Here is a 23,552-nt window from a genome sequence, read left to right as displayed (position 1 = left end):
GGGCTTTTTTTTTGTATTTACACAGTATACACCCACAGGTACATGCAGGAGCATGAATGAACATCCACCCACACATAAACACAGTACCTGGATGCTGCTATTTCCACTTTACTCCTCGCAATGGCTGCAGCCCTCTGTGCCCCCTCCACAGCCCGATCTACCTTCTCTTTGGTTTTGGGGTTCTTAAGAGGAATCAACTGCTTTCTTATTCCACGCACCAGCACATTATTTTTGTACTTCCCTTCTTCTTTGGTGCCGTCTGGGAAAACCGTGCACCCGTAACCATGGCGCTTATTGTTAAGCCATTCTCCTTCATATTTCATCCCGTTGGATCTCTCTGATACACCAAATCCATTGCGCTTGTCATTCTTCCACTCGCCCATGTACGTCTCAGTTGTGGTGGCGTCCACATGGTCCTCCTGAGGTAGGTCCTCATCTGGCAGCTCGCCATCACCGATGGATATGGTAGAGTTGGCATCGCTTGAACTGATGCGGCTCATGGTGGCGTCACTTCTTGCAGAGCTGCGCTTGCTGGAGATTGAGGTCCGAGAGTCAGACTTGCGCAACTGTCGCAGGCTGCCAAAGAGCGAGCCGCGGCGGAACAGGCCCTTCTTCTTGCCGGTGACAACTTCGCTGTCCGAGTGGAAGTTGAGGACGAAGCCACCGCGGCTGCCCGTTGGAGTGTCTGCTGGGGAGGAGAGGTCCTGGAGCACTGCACCATTGCTCTGCTCAGAGCGCAGGGAGGCCATAGACGTACGGAGTGGAGAACGGATGACAGTGGCCATGCCATAGGGAACACTCTGACGCACACCATAGCCGTGTCGCATACCACCCATCCATTGGCCTTGATAAGTTCCTGAGTAAGAGGAAGGTATAGATCAATGAGTAAACACTTAGTCTCAATCACTACTTCGAGCCTATAATTCTTCATGACTTTGTAAACTAATATTAACTATAAGATAATGCTTTAAGCTGAGGTGACCTTGTCATTGGTAAGTTGTGACTGGTCAATAGGGCACAAGTATAGCAACGACATGCATTTACTATAAATATCCCTAAATTTGATTAGAGCATTGTGTTGTCATCTTCAAAGTTTGCCCCATGCGCAATGTGTTTTCAGCTAATACTTCAGTTTGCCTATATTTAATTTGCTAACCAAGCTGGCTAACTAACACTAACATTAGATGATAACCTCCACAAACCAGTGGGGTGACAACAAGCTGGTTATGTCCATTTTCTATTGCTTGCAATAAAACCGATGATAATCTGTGATTATATACATGCCTGAAAAGCTCATTTCGTTTTACAACAACTTTAAAGCCAAAGCAGGGTAAAAAATTTTTAATAGGCTACTCATGGTCAGAAGAAAGCTCCTCTGTGCTCCTCATGCACAACCTGCGTGTTGTTGACCAGTAACTTTCTATATCAGCAACAAGACCTTGAAGCCTTGCTTTGTTGGTGCAGGCGTATGTCAGCTAATGAAATGTTTTTTCTCCTTCCACTCAGATATGGGACTGTGAGCATAGCTAACCCAATCACAGAGATTTGATTAAGGTACAGATACTAAAGATCACTTGGGATGAATGTGAATCACTTAGCCAGGGGCCTATTTTCAGGCAGCTACTAACTCCCCCACTGACAGTAGGCACATTCACCACCATCCGTTTGTCTGTGACGACAGGGAATTGCTATGAGTCACATAATGAGGAGAATACTTCATTAATCCCATTTGGTGCTGCTGAGCCCAATGAGCAGGTTGTCGGCCTACCCTACTGTTGCTTCTTCAAAGTGTCATATTACAATCCTAAGCCTAATAATAAGAAAGGCTTGTTAATCCAGTGCCTGAATCTCATTCACCAATGCAATGAAATAAGCCATAACAGTCAGATTCTAACAGAAAATGATATACTAGTCAGGGGAGGAATTTAGATGGATAAACAGGGTGAGATTAACAGGCTGGCTCTGTGCTGCAGTTCAATTTGGTGACCCTGCAGATCAAGTTATCAGGATGTTGCGGAGTCAGACAGCCAGATGTTCTGTAGATCCTCTAGGATCAGCTGATTCCCAAAGCCCAGCCCTCTGTAACATCATATGTGAGGCATTTATTCTGCACCATAAGGCCTCCATTAGGGGAGGATGATGCTCACAAATCACCCAAAGACTTGCTTGTTTTATAACAGGAGAGGCCTGAACAACAGGCAAGCGCTTGTTTTTTAGGCTTCCTGCGATCTTGTCTCCCTCATCAGACACAGGTCCTTACATAAACGCAATCTGTGAACACACCAATGATTAGTGAGATGACTGACCTCTCATTTTCAGCAAGTACAAGTCCTGTGTGGGACTTAGCTCTTTCCACTACAGATGTGTGAGTTCTTTAGTCTAGACACATGAAGAATAACTTTAAATGCTACCAAAAATGAGCACCTTCTCGTGCTTTATACACATTACACTTCATTTAAAACGGGAGCATGTGCACCCTTCAGGACATGTGTTTTTATAGTTAAGGTTCAAAGGGAGAAAATGACAGTGAAGCAAGTGATTTGAGTTTGAGTCTTTAATTGACTTTAAATGGACTGATTTGCTTTCCAAACTCCTTCTCCGGGAGGCATGTTTCCAGTGAGGAGCAGTCACTCTCCTCCCACTGTCATATGAGGAGCAACCGGTAGTTGCCAAAAGAGATGTCCCTTGGAATAAAATAGGAACCGTGATCTTAAACGGTATTCGAAAAGTTAACGTTACCACCGGGGTAAAGAGTCAGTTATGCTGGGTAAACGACGAGGTGACTGACCACGATGCGCAGTGCGCAATCTCAGTTTATACTCAGCTCATATCAGATGGAGATTCACGCGCTGGTGTGTTACAGTGAGCCTTCCTCAGTTTGAGTCTGAGCATCCTACACACGAGCTACATAACACATTACCACTCACCGCCGTTAAAGCGACATGCACGCTAAACAAGCGATGTGCCATATCTATTAAAACCTGGTGCCTTACCGCCATCTCCATAGGTTTCGATCCCATATCCATCCTGTAGACCGTTGCTCCAGGTCCCGTCGTATCTAGCAGGTGTGTTGTGGCTTTGCCGGACGCCGTACCGACCCTTAAAACCATGACTCCACTCTCCTCGATAGATCCACTTTCCTTTATTCTCCACACCCAGCCCATGGCGCTTCCCCTGGGACCAGTAACCCTTGTAGGTATTCCCGCTGGGCCAGGTGTACACGCCAACTATTTCAAAGCCGTGCGACCAGGACCCGGCGTACTCGCCTTGGCCCTTGGGTCCGGTGCAGATCCCATGTCCGTGGGCTTTGCCATCCTCCCACCCCCCGCAGTATGTGCCACCATCGTCGAAGTCAAACCTTCCGCCCGTCATTCAGATATAGACTGGAAATAAAGCAGATGGTGCGCTGCTGCAGACTCAGGATTCTCCAGGACCTGGGCTGGAGGATCCAGGACCGGTGGTGTGATGAAAGGATGAGCCAACAAGATGATGACTACAAGAGCAAAAAATAGGAAGGTGAGGATGGTGGACTGGCGCTTCCAGACACTGACATGTAATACAAAAGGCATGCGTAACGGTAAGTGTAAAGGTATGAATGGTGGGCGTCATTTACCGGAGGCGCACGCTGGACTCTCCGCTGTGTGTTGCTCGTCTCCCCCCTCTCACCCACTGATCAAAGGAGGGAGAGAGAGAGAGATGTACCGAGCCCCTGTTGAAGAAAGGCGCTGGGCCAATCGCAACGTCACGCCACAGGGACCTCCCACTCTCCTCCTCTCCCCCCTCCGCAAAGCGCCCGAACGCCTCAACTTCGCCAAAATAACGCGCCACTGCCAAACTTTACATTTGAAAGACCCGCCTCGCTTTACACAGACTAAATTCCTCAATTATCACTTCCCATAATGCCCCCATTACAAAAATATAAGCTCGGTCACATATGATTCAATCCTCACCCATATTACATAATATTATTATATGGCCTATTTTGTGAGGCGATGGTCTGATGCTGTTTTAGACAGTCATTCTTTAACACACCCATCACTTTTCTCTTGTATTCGATACGCATCCTGGATTAAGTAGCCATATACTTTGATTTTCTAAATTAAATATTAATATTATTATACTTATTATATTATTTAAAAAAAGATCAATCATACGCTGGGCATGCATTTCAGGCAACAACTCCTGATTTCATAAGTATTAAAAAATCAATTCTAATAAAAATGGTTCAATGTATTATGTAGAACATGAAAGAAACCAGTTTAATTTACCTGCGTTTAATGAGTAAGAACCAGTATCGCTTTATATTATAGCACTGACTTAAAAACAAAACAAAAAACACACATCAGTTTTTGTATCAGGCTGATAATATTCAGACTCGAGTGCACCAGTAGCAGCCACAGTGTTAGATAACAGCGACCTCTGCTGTACCAGCGTATTCATTGCACTGCCTCGGATGAGGAAGGGTGGCCTGTGACGTAGTAAAGGATTGAACTGTGCACTTTAAAGGGTGTTATTTGTTGTCTGACTTTGTTAATTATTATACTTAGGATTTTAAATTTGGCACCATAGTTGTAGTTTTTTTTCTATTAATTAAAAGAAACCCTTAGTAAAATATTTCTAGCAGGGAGGGGGGTGAGGGTGCAAGAGAGCGCAGGTATACAAAAAGAAGGAAAAGCGCAGGTTTCACATGAATACCAACACCTGAATGCGAGAATGTAATTAAAAAATAATTACTTTTATCTTTTAATTTAAAATAAATACATAAAACAATAATTTCGCGTTACACTCCGAGCCAGAGGGGGGAGTACTTTGTCGACCGCGACGCCCCCTCCTACAACAGTAACGGATAAAATGGCGTCCGAAAACAGCTCTGAATCTCAAGATGAGAAAGCAGCTCTTATAAACCCGGACTTAGAGCAAGATGTTCATCAGGAGTGCGGCACAGTCGCAAAACAGCGCGAATCCAAACTGACGCTGTATCACTGGACGCAGTCGTTCAACTCTCAGAAGGTGAGCGTCATTAGTCTTTCAGCACCACAGTTTAGTGGACAGCTCCCCATAACGGGGTTAATTATGACACTGTAGGACTGCAAAAACAGCCCTGCTGCTGTAGATGGTTTAGGCTTTGTATAAACCCGTTCCTCTTTGTTTTTTTATTAAATCATTAAAACAGTTAGTAGCTTGACTGCCTTTCAGCTCTGTCACGTGTAACAGCAGCTCAGCAGCACATTTCAGTGTATAGACATGAGTTTTCCGTCCTTCAGGGTGTTTCTCAGAAATACAGCAGGTTTTCAGACAAGCTTATTTTCACTTCTCATTTCCATTACTTCTTAACAGAATCATAAGGAGGTTCAGCTTCCTCTCAATCCACCCACCTAACTATTCATGCACTTTTGCTGTAAAAATGCATCTGTAATTTTTAATTAAAGGCAGGTGCTGACTGGATAAAAGAGAAGCCAATGATTTATTTGAAAATTGTGGGAGGAGAAAAGAGAGCAAGATTTTATTGGCAGGGAAATAAAAACAAGCTTCCTCCACAGTCCCAGTCACAATAAGTTGTTGTTTTCCAGGTGCGTCTCGCCATAGCAGAGAAAAGTTTGCACTGTGAAGAGTACGACGTGAGCCTTCCTCTCAGCGAGCACAATGAGCCGTGGTTCATGCGTCTGAATCCGGGTGGTGAGGTTCCAGTCTTAGTTCACAACGACAATATCATCTGTGACCCAACGCAGATCATGGACTACCTGGAGCAGAACTTCAATGATGGTGAGATTGATGCATATGTAGCTGCTGGTCCCTAGAGGAGCTGCAGCCCAAAGCTCTCATTTATGACACCAAAACTAAAATATTATATCAAGCTTCAGCTTCTTAGAACCTTAAAAGGGTTCATTTCATTGTATTTTCTGTCTGCTTTTATGCATTTCCTTGTATCACACATTTGTTGATTTTTCAATAATTTCATTGTTTTTTTTCTAAATTTTTATTTTCCCTTGGTGTGCACTGATCCATAATAGCTAAGGGTCTGCATCAAATCACCTTAGAAGGAAAAGACATCTGGTAAGCATGAAGTCATTTAAGGAGATACCCAAATGTTTTTAAATCCTCAGGGAAGAAAGTGAACATAAAGGCTTTGCTGTCATCATGTCTTCTCCCTAACCTAAGTCAGTAGTGTATAAACCCATAAAAACCCCCCATAAGAAACAAAAATATTAAATTCCAAAATTTGATCCTTTTCCATGACTTGTTTGTCTCCAGAGGGCACTCCGAGGCTGGTCCCAGAAGAGGGCAGTACCTACTACCTAAGAGTGCAGCACTACAGAGAGCTGCTGGACTCACTACCCATGGATGCCTACACCCATGGCTGCCTACTCCACCCTGAAATCACTGTGGACTCCCATATACCAGCATATGCTGCCACATGTGTACGAAGTAAGACGATCTGAGCCTCATAGCTGTACAATTTTCAACTGAATATCAAAGAGACTGTACACTATACCCTTAGTTATCCTAAATCAATTTCTGCCTTCTGAATCATTGTACTTAAAATCAGATAAAAGCTAAAAATATATATTTTATAACTTTACATTGATGTGCAATGTAACCTTTTTTATGATTTAGATTAAAACCTCTCATTCGCACATGTTGATACTGGCATTTCTTATTTCACTGTAAAACTCTGTAATAGTGGGATTAATTTTGTGCCTCATCATGTCTAATATTTTTCTTATTACTATTTTTTGTGGTGACAGCACAGATCGGAAGCACACAGTCAGAGCTGATGAAACTGGCAGAGCAGAACCCAGAGCTCAAAGACGCTTATATAGCAAAACAAAAGCGCCTGAAAGTAAGTTACTCTAATTACCAGAGAGCCAAATGTCTTTATCAAGTGTCCAAATGAGCCTTGGCTATAGAGACACACTGTCCACAGCATATTTTTGTTAAATAATTTACTACAAATTATGTAAGAGTCACTCAGAAGTACACTGAGTAGTGAGATTTCAGACACCTACTAATCCTCTGTAATTTAGTGAGTGTCATTATGCCATCTGGTCTTGCATTGCAAGAAGTGTACAACTTTATTTTTGTTCCATTTTGCAATTTTTAATAAAACTTTATAAAACACATATCAAATAAATCTGGATATTTATAATTGAGCTATTCATATATATTAGAGCCATTTCTTATATTTTGTAATTTGGTAATATATTGTGTTATTTAATTTAGTTTAGCCTGTCACGGTTCTTATTGTTTTGGAGCAACTGTAACCACATAATTTTCTTAGGGGTTAATAAAGTATTCGGATTCTGAAATATAAGTTAAAGAATTCAGACAAACAAAATAGTGCACATCAAATGTAGTCAACCATAAAGTAAACAGAAGCTAACTAATAAGCTAAAGAAGTGGTAGCTAGCTAGCTAGCTTTAGCAATACTGCTGTTAGTAGACTCCTAATGTAAATATGTGAAATGTAAATGTAAAATGTAAAAACTTACTTTTTTCCCCACACATGCAGTATTATCTGCAGCAGAGGCCTTTCATTTTTGAGGAACCAACCTCCTTGCTAATCATGTTTATTTAATCACTAGGCAGATGTAGCTAACTTCCGCAGTAGCATAAGTTTCAGTTAGAACAAAAAAACAAATAAACCCAAAACAAAACAGATAAACCAAAAAACTAGATAGACCAAAAAAATTAACATTTCAAAAAATGCAGTGACACTGTGTAAAATATAAGTAAAAACAGAATGAAATGTTTTGCAAATTTTATAAACCCATATTTTCATCAGAACACAAAAAACATAGCAATTGTTAAAAATGAAAAAGAAGAATACTGGCCAATTTTGAATTTGATCGCAGCAACACGTAAACAGAAAACTGTGTGTGTCATCCACTCTTTTTAATAACAGTATGTAAATGTCTGGGAATTGATATGCACAGCTGCTGGACCTTTAGGCGAGGAATGTTGTCCCATTTTTGTCCTACAGAGGATTATAGCTTCTCAGCAATCCTAGATCTTCTTCATCACATTTTTCATTTCACTATACATCAAATATATCTAATCACGGAAAGATCTGGACTGCAGGCAGGCCAATTCAGCACCCAGACTCTTCTACTACAAAGCCATGCTTTTGTAATAGACACAGTATTTGGTTTAATGTTGTCTTGCTGAAGTTTGCAAGGCCATCCCTGAAAAAATATTATCTGGATGGGATCATATGTTGCTTTAAAGCTATATATGTCTTTCAGCAATGTTGGTGCTTTTCCACATGCAAAGCTGCCATTATGCACCCCCATGCCATCATAGATGCAAACTTTTGAACCGAGCGCTGATCACAATCCAGGAGGTCTCTCACCTCTTTAGTCTGAAGGACACGGTGTCTGTGTTTGCCAAAAAGAACTTCACATTTTCATTCATCTGACCAAATAACAGTTTTCCACTTTGCCTCAAAGAAGATGGCGGTATTTCTGGATTATGTTCACATATGGCTTCTTCTTTTCATAATAGAGCTTTAATATGCATTTGGGAATGTCACAATGAACACAGTGATTTCTCTTTCCATGACAGAATCCCCCAGTTCTTAATGCAGTGCTGCCGGAGGACCTGAAGATCGCAGGCATCATAAAATTGATTTAAAGCTTTTTTCCTGATTCTCTGAATATTTTGATGATGTTATTCACTGTAAATGATGATTTACATTACTTTTATAGCCAGTCATGTTATTGACCCTCTGCCAGTTAACCTGATTAGTTAGTCTTTTCTTGCCCCTGTCACAACTTTTTTGAGATCCGTTGCTGGCGTCAAATTTTAAATTAGTTAATATTTTTCATAAAATAGTAAAATGTCTCAGTTTAAATATTTACTATGTTTTATATATTCTGTTATGAATAAAATATTTAGTCAACGATAGTTACAGTTCTAATTTATTCTGTTTTTATTTAACGTTTACAGCATCCCAGCTGTTTTGGACTTGGAGTTGTACCAAAATGAAGACATTACAATCATTCTGTGTTGTAGCGGCCTATCTGATCATTTTAGTCACTTTCTGTACGTCCACTTGAAGTAAATATACGCTATGTGTTTATATTTTCTGTAGTCCAAGTTATTTGACCATGACAACATGAAGTACCTGAAGAAGCTTCTTGATGAACTGGAAAGTGTGATGGATCAGGTTGAGACAGAGCTACAGAGAAGGGTGGAAGAAACACCAGGTAGCCACAGCTGTTTGTCACATAGCAGATACTGTATTAATCAGTCAAAATTTGAGAGCTGTAGCTTTTTAAATAACATGTAGGATGCTTTTCTTATCTTCTTGTATTTCTTATCTTCTTGTATATTCTTATCTTCTCCTTCCTCTTCCACTTGCAGAAGAAGGCAGCCAGCCCTGGTTGTGCGGTGACTTCTTCAGCTTGGCTGACGTCTCCCTGGCAGTCACCTTACACCGGCTGAAGTTTCTCGGCCTCTCTCGTCGCTACTGGGGCAACGGTAACCGCGTGAACGTGGAAACATACTATGAACGTGTGGTGGAGCGCCCAGCCTTCAGGAGAGTACTGGGCCACGTCAACAACATCCTGATCTCTGCTGTCCTTCCTGTGGCCTTTCGCGTGGCCAGGAAGAATGCACCGGCTATTGTTGGTACCACTTTGTTGATAGGCGTTCTAGGAGGAGCCACATACCTCGCTTTTCTTTACATGAAGAAGAGGCTGACTGCCTTCAGCTGAGGGAAACTGAATTGGTTTGAGACCAAAGAGGGGTTTAAACAAACTCAAAGTGTCTAACGCTATAACACCCAGCATACGAGCAATTAATAAACATATGTTGCCCGAAATTGTTTTTTTGGGATGCTGGTTGCACAAAACACACTGCTGCATCACGCACCAAAGGATTGATTAGAAAGTCCAGCCAGTGCTTTCGCATGTTTTGCCATTAATCAAAGGTGCCACATCTGATGAGTATGCATCTGGATAGCACTGTGCATATTCACCAGCAACGATTTGGTAGGCAGTATGAAAAGTATGCCAACATATACAAATGCTAAAGTAGTTGGTCTGAAACAGATAATAATGGAAATATGATTGGGTCTTGCATCAAAAAGGCCATTTTAATAGGCAGATTGTTTTTACAGCACATGTGGCTGCACATGAATGCGCCATCCCTCTTCGGAAGAATCTGGACCATCCAATCATAACACAGCAGTGACGCAAATATTAGGAAATACGAGTAGACTTTCATACTGTAGCTAAAGTGATGAAAGCAATTACTATCTGAAAGCAACATATTTATAAATCCTGCACAAAAGGCATACTTGATATATATTAATGAACTAAGATGTGCACAAGCGCTGAATAAAGGCATCATTGTGTGTATTTTTTTAAATTAAGGATCAGTTTTGCTTAACGTGTGCTTTTCATTTGCTGTTTAATTAATGGCAATATTTGCATGTTAGGAAAATAAAATAAATTAAAATCTCTGTGAGCAACTTTTTCAAATCTACATAGGAAGCTGACCTACATTTTCACTGTATCCCCAGCCTTCACATCTGCATATGTTTTTCTGTATAAATGATGCTTCCGTGTTTGATAGATTCACCGCGTAACGATGGTCGAATGAGTACTGTTACAGTCAATATGCAGACCATCCTTTTCAACATCTGTCTAAAATTAAACTGCTCCCAAACAACCTCTAGTGTTCCCTGTCATTCAAATATAATTAGGAGTGCCATTAAAAATTCACGGCACACCATCGCTTAATAAGCTATCGTATATCCTACAGGTTTATTCAAAGAGAAAACAGCTAGAAACCACTCGCATTTCCCAGAACCTGGATGCAAGTCAACATCTACAGTAATCTGTTTGCCCAGTCGCAACCTCCAGGCCAACGCTGACATTTAACATATGCTCCCCTTTGATTTAAACTCCTCACGTGAGCTCAGCCCCCACATAAAACAGACACATGCTAGACCTTTCAACAAAGTCTGGCCTTTGTTGCACGGAGCTGGGTAGTGTAGCTGTCAAAGACATTCCTCACACGTGTTAAAGCCACATGTGAGCAAAGATGTCAAAAGACTTAAGTGAGGACTAGTGTACAAGTCTGGAAAATGCTGCTCTTTTGAATGGCAACCATAATGACATCATCATTTTTGTTTCAGAGTGCAGATGGGTTCTCTTGGGAGCTCTGAATGCATACATTCTGCTATAATTTAGCAAAGTGAGTGACCTACAAGATTTTTGTGCCGTATTAAAATTTAAATTTTCATTTGATTACAGGAAACACTAACAAAGGAAGAGTAAAAAGACTGCTTTCCAAACAAAAGCATGACAGATTATACATATTATTTATTAAATAGAAGATGGTATCATTAACCCTGATTCTGCAACAAAACTGCAGTACTCTGGCCCTATAAGCATGCATATTTACCACTAGAGGGCAGTGTTTTGTCAAAAACCTACTCATGCCAGTGAGTCTTATGGGAAGGGTCCAAATGCAGCCTTGCAGACCCAAGAAGCCAACTTCATGATACTACACAGAAAAGTCATCAGGAAGTGGAGCATGCTCAGTAAACTTCTGTTTGTTCCAAAATACACATAACACTGCTACTTTGTACATATGTGGTGGAATGCGTTCAGATACATTGATTTTTTTTTTCTTAAGGACTTCTATATACAAGGGCAATATTTGAAGCCAAATGTGATTCAGCCCACTGACCAAATAAACCCCTTTCTGGTGCTGGTTGTGATCACAGGTTGTTCAAACGATTGGTCCTGACATCTCGGTATTCCTTTGTTTAAAATCCAGCAGGTGGTTCACAAGAATCAGCTCTGCACTTTTCAACAATGGTGACTGTTTTCTTTGTTGCAGACTCATTATGATATATTATGAGCAGTGAGTATACGAGTGTATCGCTCAACCCTCAGCACCCAGACATGTGCACCAAAATATTTGGATTGCTCCAAACACAGGGTCATGTGTTTATAGGCACTGGATTTGACAAATTAGCAGATGCATTTAAATGAACTGTTTCCAGTATTTTATTGTAAATGTGCTCTTCCCTGGCTTTTAATAGTATGTGGTTGTTTTCTGTCAAAACTTTAGATAAAATAGTTTCCTTCTTGAACTGCATTGCATTTACCTGCTTAATAAATGCGAGAGAAGTCTTGTCTGAGCACAGGGGGGTTTCTAAGAGTATTAAAAGGCTTTAACTGTAGGTGAACTGAATCACACTCAAGGATAAGATTCTTTTCACAAGCTGACACACACACACACACTTTAAGCTAGTCGGGCCTTGAAGGTAACAGCTTCCATTACTTTGCACCACATGCCCACCAAAATGCAAACTGTGTGAAGAATGAAACATTATTTAGAGAGAAGGTCAGATTTTGCATACTTCCCTACCTCTGAATACCCGACGAACCAAACATAAGGCTGAAAAGTGGTCAGACACAACCCTTTCATTTCAAATAAACACCTCCTTTTCAAGTGCACTGATGCCTTTAATGGTACCATCTAATGATTGGAGGCTGTGTAAGGTCAGGGACTGACAGGGGTTGTGAGGTGAGCAGAATCCATGTAAGGTTTCATGCATCTACCTGGCAGAAGACTATTACGGATAGAAAAAATAAGGCACCATGCTGTGGCTGATGTCCTTGATGATGTGGCGCTGGAGTGGAGGCTGCTTTGACCTGGTGGTTCCTTTGTGCTGTAATACGTAGACCCGTAGATTATTTGAATCTCTGTTTAGTGTCTCTTTAAACCTCTTTGGCATACTTTAAAGATGGTGACTGGCATCAAATCAGACCACTAAAGCAGAGCTGTATGGAGCCTCTTTGCTGCCTTTCAAATAAACAAAATTAACTGCATCACCAGCTCCCACTAGCTCTTCATCCCCCTTTCTTCCATGAAATCACTTTTCTCTCAACATAGTTCTTCTCGCTCTCTTTTCTGTTGCTTTTCTCAGTAGGGAACGTCTGTGTGTTGGGAGGGAGTAGAGCAGGTGTCTGTTTTGGAAACGGAAAGTTGCATGGAAACCCCCAGCAGACATAAAGACGAGCAGAAATGAGCGCAATAGAGGCTTGCGGTACAGTGCATCTGGGTGGCTGAAAGTGATGGATGGAAACCAGAGGCTTGGTGATGCAAGACAAGGGAGGGGTCAAGAACATTGCTGACCTCAGGGCTAAAACGACTTGGAAAACAGACCACGGAGCAATGTGAAAGCTGCAGAATGACCTGAAATTAGGGTTGTCAAAATCGAAAGCAGTAAAAAAAATTTAAAAAGCGATAAGAGTGATAATTATTCTTGCTAGAGTAGGGATTTGCTTGCAGGATTGCAAGTGTCTGTGCAGAAACAGGAGACAGGTGGACAGTTGGGGTGTTGAAGTGAGAGCTGTGCTGGATGTCCGCAGACAGGCAGACTGGGTAAACAGCAACCCACGCAGCAGTAGCTCGCAGCTGAGCTGACTTCCCCGTGACTCCTTCACTGCCAACTGAGAGAGTGGGATCATGACTTTTTACAGCAAGAGACTGTGAGCTGGGGTAACATTAGATTTGGGGAAATGTGGGATGCAGAAGGAAATGTCATGACAGCAAAGAAAAAGTGGTGATATAAACTTCTTTGTAACTGTTTTCCAGAAACTAGTGAAGTAATCAGAAAAGTGGAATCATCTAATCATCAAACCCTCCGTCACATCTGCAAAACCAGAGCAACAAAACGTGTCTTGCTCTCTGATTAGTCCAGACAAATGTCGAAGATGTTGGAGAAGATGATGACCTCCATTTGTTCCTTGTATATACAGTGAGATTACATAATAATACTGTAGACAAGGCCAAGAAAGACTACCTCAGTCAATAGAACAGCAGCTGTTTCGCTCTTTGTGCAACCGCAATTCTATCACTATTGTTGCATCACACGTTAGTCCTCCTGTCTTCTATTTCATTCTCTGATGGTTACTTTGGACACACAGTTTAGAACCAATGGGGAGAGATGTCCAGGGTTTGCTGGCGCTATCAATAACGTTCTAAAAAACCACCAACCTTTTCCAGAAAGCAGCCGGCACCGCCTCTTTTAGAGCATCTGCGATATACTGTTTGCTGAGTCGACAGAGGTGGGACCTCATGATGTTGACACTACCGTTAAAATGACCCCCCGCTGGCTCGCCCTTCACAGCTTTATGATGAAACCCTGTGCCACTATTCATCCCCACATGTGCTCCTCAAATATTTAAACTTGGCCTACATAAACACTGCTGTGCAGGGGAGATGGTACCCGACGCCTTTTGGAGCCGACCTGCCGCATTATAAATCTCGGTTCAATTGGCCAGATGTGGCCAGGTCAAACACACCATCAGGTTTTTATTGTGCAAATGAATTTTCTGTGTATCATGAGGTTGCCATTTCCAGGAAAAACTACTGCTTTCAGTGGAGATCTAAGGTGATGTGGGAAATTATTTCTCAGCAGCATTTTCAGTGCAGTGTGGCGGTGTTGGAGTTAGTTGGTTTGAAGTGGTAAAACATCCATGAGTCAAATGGACACAGTATACTGCAACAGAGGTCGCTACACCTGCAGTCTGTGCCTGTGAAAAAACTCTATGAGGAGCAACACAAGGAGTCCATGAGGAGTCCATCTTTCACACAGAGAACACTTCCACTCCCATGATCCCCCCTTGGTGATAGGGTGTGACCTTACCCGAAGGGATTTAAAATGCTATATAACACCTATCATATGCCACAACAAAGAAAAGACTTGAAATTGTCCTTAGATATCAGAATCAGTGAAAGACAGTAAAGTAATGAGCATAAACTGCTGAATAAGAACTACTCTATGCCTATGGGTTCTGTGACAGGTGGCGCATAGTGTATTATTTATCCCTTCAGTTCCCTCAAAGGTGCCCTTAAATAACCCACAACTCCCACACGTGTGTGTTCGTCTTCTGTAAATAAAACGTATAACCTTGCATTACCTGGCAGCCTGTGGTTTGGATGCATGCTACAGCCAGACATGAGTCCTCAACTCTGAAAGAAGATGTGAGGTTTACACACATCTCTCAACTCTGAGGTTCTCAGTTTGGTTTTACAGCTGTGACTTAAGCAAGCCAGTGAACTAGCAACATCTCACACGAGACCATTTTTCTGCACTCTGCACTAGTTCCCCCCGTGTTTGCTTGGGTTCTCTCCGAGCACTCTGGCTTCCTCCCACAGTTCAAAGACACGCAGTATAAACTGGTGATACTAAACTGACCATAAGTGTTAATTTGGGATCGCTCTTAGCCATGCATCGGACTGGTGACAAACATAAAACAGTAATGCAGAAACATAAATTAAAGTGGAAAGGATCATTCCAGATATTTTTACTGACTGTCAGCACACAGAAGAAATATCAGAAATATTAATGGTTTCACTTGCTGTGAAATTTTATTGAACTGTTAGTGGTCGTAACACTGACTGTAAAGATGTCAGATGCATGCAGTTGCAATGATATCATACAATAAACCTACACTTGCCCGCTCCCTTGTTCACAATGTTCAGATTAGAAGACTTTTTACACCAGATGCCCTTTTCATCTGAAACTGGGCATCTCTTATTTGTTGCACAAATGTGTGTAAACGACTACACTATGGATCCACCAGGTAATGATGTCATATGATATGAAATTATATGATTATATAAACAGTAAAAGAGAGCATTGCTTGGCATATTCAAAACCTTCCAGTCTATGAGCACAACAACTTAGCATGACCACATTAACAGTTTTCTGTGCACTCAGCCATACACTGTAAATAAAAGATGGGCATGACCACTTTGGTTAGTAAAAGCACATTTACTATCCTCAAGGTGAGCGTTCAATGCCACCTTGCTGGTTTGAAATTGGACATGATGAGGGATGAGTAGCTTCAACTGAAAAACCGAGTGACACTGTAGGCCCGCCCTAAAACATTGTCTGCTTTATCATCATTGTAACAGGTACCGTAATTTAAAAAACACCAAAAAGCCCATGTTATATTCAGTTGTTTAATTTAATAGAACAAAATTATTTCACCCACCAGGAAAGTTTTTATTTTGCAATCATAGATCAGTTGAAGGAGGACCTGATGACTTCCTACTAGCAGACCATTAAAAAAAACACGCTTCTGCTTCGGCTTTGCCTTTCACACACCAACAACACACACAAACATCCTTTTATGTTGCAGTCTATAAAGCAAGCACACACAAACACTAATCTGTTGCCCATTGGTCTTTGTCTGATTTCTCCTTTCTGTTTAGAATGCCATTATTAGTCATTCATTTATAATGTGATTGTAATTGTCTCCTTCTGTTATGCCAATGAGATTGTAATGAAGTTATATATTGCCCTATCAATGCGATCTCGATTAGCCTTTCCTCATATTGATAGCTGTGAATGCTACACGAAAGGCAACGAGAAAAATCCAAGTGAAATCAGCTGAGCTGGAGCGCTCTGATGGCAGCTTGTCCTCTCTGAACTTGTAAAGGCAATGACTGAGCACAATAATGCAATCTGACTGTTGTTGCAAAAACTCTTCTCCTGAGGGGAATTTCCTTTGACAAAGTGAAGATTTGAAAACAAATCCTCTTTGAGGGGGATGAAGGGGGCGGGTGGGATGTTTTTTGTGGGCATCTGATTCTCACTGGGACAGAAGCCTTTGGGATTTGGGGTTATATTTGATCTTGCAACCTTTGAACTGGTGGTATAGTTCTTTAAATGTCCACTTATCTTCACACAGACGTTCCATTTGTGTCCCAAATTCCACATCTCTGTTACAAACCAACATGCTATTTTCAAGATGGCTGCCAGGAAAGGAGCCTTACCGGGAGTGCGCTGAGACTTGAGCAAGCTTCAAGCTCAAGGTGATTCACTGCTGACAGTGAATGCAAATTGCTGCTGCTGCCACAAAACATCTGCTTTTGTTCTTTAAAAGAATACTTCATAATCTTAATAAGGTTCTTCTCTTTTCCACCATATCAACTATGCATTTCTTTTTTGTTTTTTTGTACAAAAGGCCAATTAAGGAGGTACTACCATCGGACTCTTGAGGTCACAGGGGACAAACCAAGAAGCTCAGAGGATTATGCTATGAAACTGAAACAACAAAAAGAACACGTTGTAACCGGCATCAAAATTAAACACATGCGTGACACACTTAGTTTCACAGGATGTCAGCCATAACATACCCCTAAAAACTTAACAAAGACATGAAAACATGCTGACTCTGTGGATTATCTCTGAGAAGTGAGCAGGATAACAGGTGAAACTATATATGGTATTCTAAGCAGGCACTGGAAAAGCAGATTATGCATTGGCAGGATTTTTGCGGCCTCTTTGCCAAGCACAATACTCGACATAATGAGAAACACTTGTTTCAGCATGAACAATCCACCAAGCCGCACAGCATTCGAAAGGAACCGAGCGAGCTCGTGTTTTACTGTGTGTCATTAACACTGATTATTTTCGGTGGCCTTGGCTCGCAGCCGCAGAGTTATCCCAATGTGACAACTCCTATAAAAATATATGGCTTTATAAATGCCCTCGAGGTGTAGATTGCAAGTGGCACACAGGAGGTAGTCTATACGGTAGAGCATTTTTGAGGAGGAAACAAAACATTTCAAAGGAAATGAAGAGAAAGGGCTGCAACACAAACCATATTCATAACTGCTTCACAGGAAACTGGCTTTTCTTTTTATTGCTGTCTTACGATGAATACTTTGTCTTGTGGAGCCCATCTAACACAAGATACTGTTACTGAAAGAACAAATGAATAAACAATGTGTTTCTGTGTGACCAAATGTTGTCCAAGCGAAACAAATGAAACATTTTAAAAAAGCCATAATAAAATGACAGCTTCTTCTTTCTAATCACAAAACCCTCCGCATTTTGAATATGAAAAAGAGGAGAAATAGCTAAAGGACAGTCAGTCTATCAGGGGGTTTCTGTGATGCCAAAGGTTAATGCTCTTCTTTCCATCTCTTATGAAACAGTACTGTAACTACACCACTGGGATTTTAAAGTGAATGCATCTGTTGGGTAGGGATGAGGAAAACTGCATGGCAATAATCCTTCAACCAGAAACAAAGAGACCCATACACAAACCTCCCATGTCTGTTTATTTGAAGCCCATTTCAATTCTGTTGTTTAAAAAAAAAAAGCAAAACTGAAAATAAAATGAGCTTTAAAATTTTCTTATTTGGCTGTGTATCTCAGCAGTGCGATACAAAGAGAAGAATTAAATGGCAGAGGGTTTTATTGACACGGCTGTATTCATGGAGGATTGGAGAGGTCTGTTTTCTCTGACTAGCCTGAACCCACTAACACTAGCCAAGTGGAGAGCCATTTTCCCCCCCCATTGCTCCGAGTTCCCAATTGTCAAGCTACACTTTGGGGAATGAAGGACTTATATCGTGGCTCAAAGAGTTGGCAGTTTGTCTTGTAACCAGAAGGTTGCCGGTTCGAGCCCCAGCTCAGACAGTCTTGGTCGTTGTGTCCTTGGGCAAGACACTTCACCTACTGCCTACTGGTGATGGCCAGAGGGGCCGATGGCGCGATATAGCAGCCTCGCTTCTGTCTATCTGCCCCGGGGCAGCTGTGGCTAAAACTGTAGCTTGCCTCCACCAGTGTGTGAATGAATAGTGGAATTGTAAAGCGCTTTGAGGGCCCTGAAAAGCGCTATATAAATGCAATCCATTATTATATTTTGAAGCTCCTGCACCTCCTTTGGTTTATGGGCAAGAAATAAATGAGACATGTTTCTTTATCTGCCACAAAACACAAGCGTTAGCAAGAACTCACAGCACTGCCCAGCTGTAGTTAGCAATAGTAATTGTTAGTTATAGCCTCTGGAAGAAGGACAAAGTACATGGTGGTTTGGTCTGGATTGCATTATGATGACTTCAGTTTTAACCACAGAATCTGACCCATAGCCTGACATGTACGATCAACCACTGCAGTCACTGCACAAAGCGTGCATCTTTGAAAGGTCAAGTTAACATGGTCATGTTTTCATTTCTAATAACTGAAAAACTCTTTTTACACTTTAATGACTCCAAAATGCAAAATGCTTTTGAATTATTCTTATTAGTCTCATTTCATCAAGGCCTACATTTTTGGCAGGTAGTTTGGCGTCAACCTCTTCTAAATCCGGTTGTTATTGGTTTAGGCTAGTATTTAGAATAGAATAGAATAGCTCTTTATTGTCATTGTTACAAAAACACTGAAAGGCAGTTCAGCATCTCCCCATGTGTGTACACAATAGCGTAAGTATTTACACAATAACACAGACAAATTTACATTTACACAAGAAAGATATGTACAAGTTATACATACACCTGCATACATACAGATACAACCATACATACAGACACGCACATACATACATATATGTATATATGCATACATACGTACACACACATTTCCACATACACGCTTACATATATATATATATATATATATATATATGCATGTATATATATGTCAGATGGCTTGACTAAAGAGACTAAAGAGAAGACAGACTATCCACCTTGTACTCAGTTCAAACGCCTGCTTCTCTGATGGTACGGAGGTGTGTTAGTACCTGTGGTATTGATACCATCAATCCTGAAAGGTACACACAAGTTTTAGAGCAACATCCAGACATATTTTTTTTTAGTTAAGGCCTTGCATTTTTCAGTAAGACAATGCCAAACTGCACTTTGCATCTATTACAACAGCTTTAAACCTGTAATTTTGCTATACTTGAATGACAGAACATTGCTTGTCCAGAAGTCAGTAAACATGATCCTGTCCCAACTTTTTGGGAGTTTTTTTTTTTTTTAAGATGGTTTATTTCTGAAATCGAGCATTTGCTATGTTTTCTATGTTTCATTGTAAATTGAATATATTTTTTAAAAACTGTCTACAAATGACTCTACTTTTTAAAAATGTATTTATTTACATTTTTATTTACACTTTATCCAGCGCTGAAGTTTGGAATTGGGGTTGTGTTTGAAATTGCATGGCACAGGGATATCTACCTTTTACAGTTATACTTTGTATTTTTACACTCTTATCTGCCACACGGATGTTTCCGATACTCAAAACTGTTGAGCCGGTGAGGTGAGGGCCACAACTGGAAAATGTGCCACACACTGATACAATATAGTCATTTTGAGATATAAGTTCCAGTCATGCCAATCTGATGCTGAATTCAGCTGTTTAGTTCAGGCAACAAATTATCTTTAAAAAAAATGGTGTTCAGAGCAACACGAGTAAAATGAATTAGTCACGTTTTCTTGTGTTTTCTTGTTTTATTACCATGGCATTCAAGATGCGAAGTGGAACTGCATCGTGGGCTTCATGCTTTTGGAGGGTTGGTGTGAAGACTCCATTTCGGGATGGCAGTTCTGTACTAACAAACATTTGCACTGATATGGAGGTCTACTCACACCAACAAACTGTAAATGCTTAGTTTCGTTCCTTTGAGTGCAACCTCTCTGAAGATGATGCCATCTGAGTGATTCCCTGCTGTTTGTTGTGTTGAGTATGAATTATTATACGTCCTGGATGACATGGATTGATCATCACTCCTGACCACTCATGCCCACTCATGCCCTCTCTCCTCAAAGTTTATCATAATAACTCCTAACAAACAGCCTTTTCCATTCTTTGCAAGTCAAATGTTACACTTAGGTAATAGTGTATTATCTTTAAAGTTGGAAGTATTACATTTAAATGTACTCTTAACTGACTTCAGTTAAAAGCTGTGTTAAAACTAGACATAGTGAAGCTGGATGGTGATAATCTATTGGTTCATTACAAATGCTTCCAAGGACTTATTTGAAAGGAGCCTTGTCATACTGATTATAGACCTTTAAAACTTACACACTCACTAGCTGCATTGTTAGCTCTACCTGTTGAGCTGCTCTCAGTGCATTTAGACACATAGACATGAGCAAGACAACCTGCTGAAGCTCAAACTGAGCATCAGAATGGTGCGGAAAGGTAACTGCTTCAAGATCTGACATATTGTGGGCTACAATGGCAGAAGACTACATGGATGTCCCACTCCTGATGAGTAAGAACAGGAAACTGAAGCTCAGACACGGAGTCATCAAAGTGGACAATAAAAGATTGAAAGAACATTGACTGATCTGATAAATCTTGATTTTTGCTGCCAATTTTTCTTAAGTACCATGAAAGCATAGATTTGTCCTGCCTTTTATCAATGCTTCAGGCTGCTTTATTGTGTAATGGTGGGGGAAATATTTTCAGGGAACACTTTGTCCATCCCTTATTGACCACAGTGTGTCCATCTTCTGATGGCTGCTTCCAGCAGGATAACACACCGTGGTATAAAATACAAATGATCTCAAACTGATTTCTCGAACATAACATTGAGTTCACTGTACTCAAATGGCCTCCATAGTCAACAGATCATAATCCAGTAGGGCACTTTCGGGATGTGGTGGAACTGTGTGGTGCTATCTTATAAATATGAACCAAAATATCAGAGGAATGTTTCCAGCACCTTGTTCAATCTGTGCCATGAAGAGTTTATGCAGTTCTGAAGGTGAAAGGGGGTCCAACTTGGTACTAGCAAAGGTGTACATAATGAAATGTTCAGCAGTTGTATATGATAGGTTATAGGTTATGTGTTTAGCTTTCTTCCTTTACACTTAACGCATGCCTCAGACTACCTCAGACAGAGTACTCAGAGTATTTCAGAATAAAAAGTATATAACAGAGAGCAGAGGCAGACAGACATGGGAGGAACAAAGAAGCTGGAACTATCCACTATAAAACCCTCACCCACACCTCTGACTTTTAAGTTCACTTATGCAGACATATTCAGCTAGAGAGTTTGACCACTGCTTGTCCCTGCCCTGCTCTTCTCTGTCAATCCAAAAGCAATTCAGACTAGGCTCAGCCAAGCAGAGCCCCACATTACCACAGGTCATGCGTTCTGCAGCTCACCTAATAGACAGCCACACCAAGCTGACCACACTGACCAGAAGTTCAGGCTGTGGCCACAGAAATGAAAAGGGGCTTTAGGCAAATCAAAATAAATTCCATCATCACATGCATGAGTTGAAACTCAAATGCGCCACATAAACAAAGGAAAACTCCTACACAGCTGGAGAGTATTTTTGTCTAAGAGGGAATCTGCAACCTATTGAGGAAAATAAGGCTGAACTTCCAAAGTGTAAAATGAAGGTAGGAAGGGACAGTATATCAGGGAATTACAATTGTGGTTAGTGCTATCTGGTGTATTTTACTCAGTTATATTGGCTTATGGTGAACGGATTACTGCTGTACAATAGTCCATATATCAAACGATCACTATGGCATTACTGAGAGTTGAAAAACTGTCTAAAGTCTTTCATCTTTAATAAAATGATCAGCATTCTGCTCTACCAGGTGTAACAATTGAGTTTAACATCCAGACATCCATGAAAACGGAATTTATGACATTTAACGGAGTTAGAAGTTAGCAGAAAGTTAGCTCGCTAGCTTCTATCTAAATACAATATAGCATGTCCTGACTGCGGGGTTTTGGAAACAAATTAAAACGTACAGCTCTGTTATCACTTCCAAAATAAATGAAGACAGAAAACTAAACAGCAGTGACGTTTGTAGGGTTACTGAAGTTTGGCTAGCTGGTATATAATGATGTGCTACGTGACCGCTAGCGACACAGCTATGTTAGCATAATATAAACAAGCTAACTTTTTTCCACTCGATAAAAGTTAACGTGAGTGTTCTCGGTGGTCAGGAACAAATGTAATCGCATGGCAGGATGCTGTAAAAGGACCAAACTTCAGCCAGGAGAACAACTGAGATAATCCATCCACAATACGAGGTTAGTCATTCATATACTGCTGCATGGGCTGGGCTGTAGTTACATCCTAAGGTTTTAAAAACTGAGCTTAAATAAATGATTAGCAGTAATAAAAGCTGAGGGAGGTCAACAGTGATCACTGACTGTTTTAGGAGCTTTTTGAGATTAAATAGAAGAAAATACAAAACATTAAACAGGTTAACAACCAGGGGCGGAGCGGGGGGGTGGCTTACGGGGCTTAAGCCCGGGTTGTTTTGTCAGAAGCCCGGGGTATTTTGGAGTGTAATTTTTTCATAGTTAGATGCCTGGCTGACAACTGTATAAAACAAAAAGTACACACAATATTCGAAGCACATAGTGCACACTGTGGGAATTTACGACTGTGCGTGAATCCCCCCCTGATATTGGTATGATCCAAGCTCAGGCACTAAGCGACTGAGCGAGGGGGCGGGGCAGCTGCTGCCAGTGAGTGCGCTGTTGGAGAGACGGAGCCAGCCATACTAAGGAGAGCTTAAGTTTGACCAGGTACCAAAGCAAATCATTCGTACCGTACAAATAATGTAAATATGACGGTGCATCACGAAAGATTGATATGAAACTGATCACTTGACCAATATTACGTTACTTGCTCTTCAAGTGAATCAACAAATGGCAAAATGAAAAGCCGAACAAATGCTATTTTTTTTTAGAGTCTTAGCTTACGTGTGTTTATTTCATATTCTCAGTTCTTACCCTCCCGACT

At 41.0% G+C, this 23,552-nt stretch overlaps 2 protein-coding genes across 2 annotated transcripts in view; one reads left to right on the top strand and one right to left on the bottom strand.

Moving 5' to 3' along the window:
• jph1a (junctophilin 1a) overlaps positions 1-3,680 on the bottom strand; it is a 34,510-nt gene extending 30,830 nt beyond the window's left edge. The window contains exons 1-3 of the mRNA XM_086306130.1: positions 3,614-3,680; positions 2,994-3,493; positions 88-856 (exon numbers count right to left, since the gene is read on the bottom strand). Coding sequence (XP_086162256.1) covers positions 88-856; positions 2,994-3,372 — 1,148 coding nt within the window. The 5' untranslated portion in view covers positions 3,373-3,493; positions 3,614-3,680. The remainder of the gene's footprint in view (positions 1-87; positions 857-2,993; positions 3,494-3,613) is intronic.
• Positions 3,681-4,843: 1,163 nt separating this feature from the next.
• On the top strand, positions 4,844-12,085 carry gdap1 (ganglioside induced differentiation associated protein 1). The gene is made up of 6 exons (XM_086306129.1): positions 4,844-5,010; positions 5,571-5,763; positions 6,253-6,426; positions 6,747-6,841; positions 9,091-9,205; positions 9,363-12,085. The coding sequence occupies exons 1-6, from the start codon at positions 4,852-4,854 to the stop codon at positions 9,713-9,715; spliced, it is 1,089 nt and encodes a 362-aa protein (XP_086162255.1). The 5' UTR covers positions 4,844-4,851; the 3' UTR covers positions 9,716-12,085.
• The last annotated feature ends 11,467 nt before the right edge of the window (positions 12,086-23,552 follow it).

This window comes from Aulonocara sp. 'chitande type north' Nkhata Bay, linkage group LG9 (genome assembly GCF_057382095.1).
Source record: "Aulonocara sp. 'chitande type north' Nkhata Bay isolate Kocher_YH1m ecotype deep benthic linkage group LG9, A_spYH_male_GT1.1, whole genome shotgun sequence".
Taxonomy (NCBI): Eukaryota; Metazoa; Chordata; class Actinopteri; order Cichliformes; family Cichlidae; genus Aulonocara; species Aulonocara sp. 'chitande type north' Nkhata Bay.
This window is presented reverse-complemented; position numbering and strand designations above follow the sequence as displayed.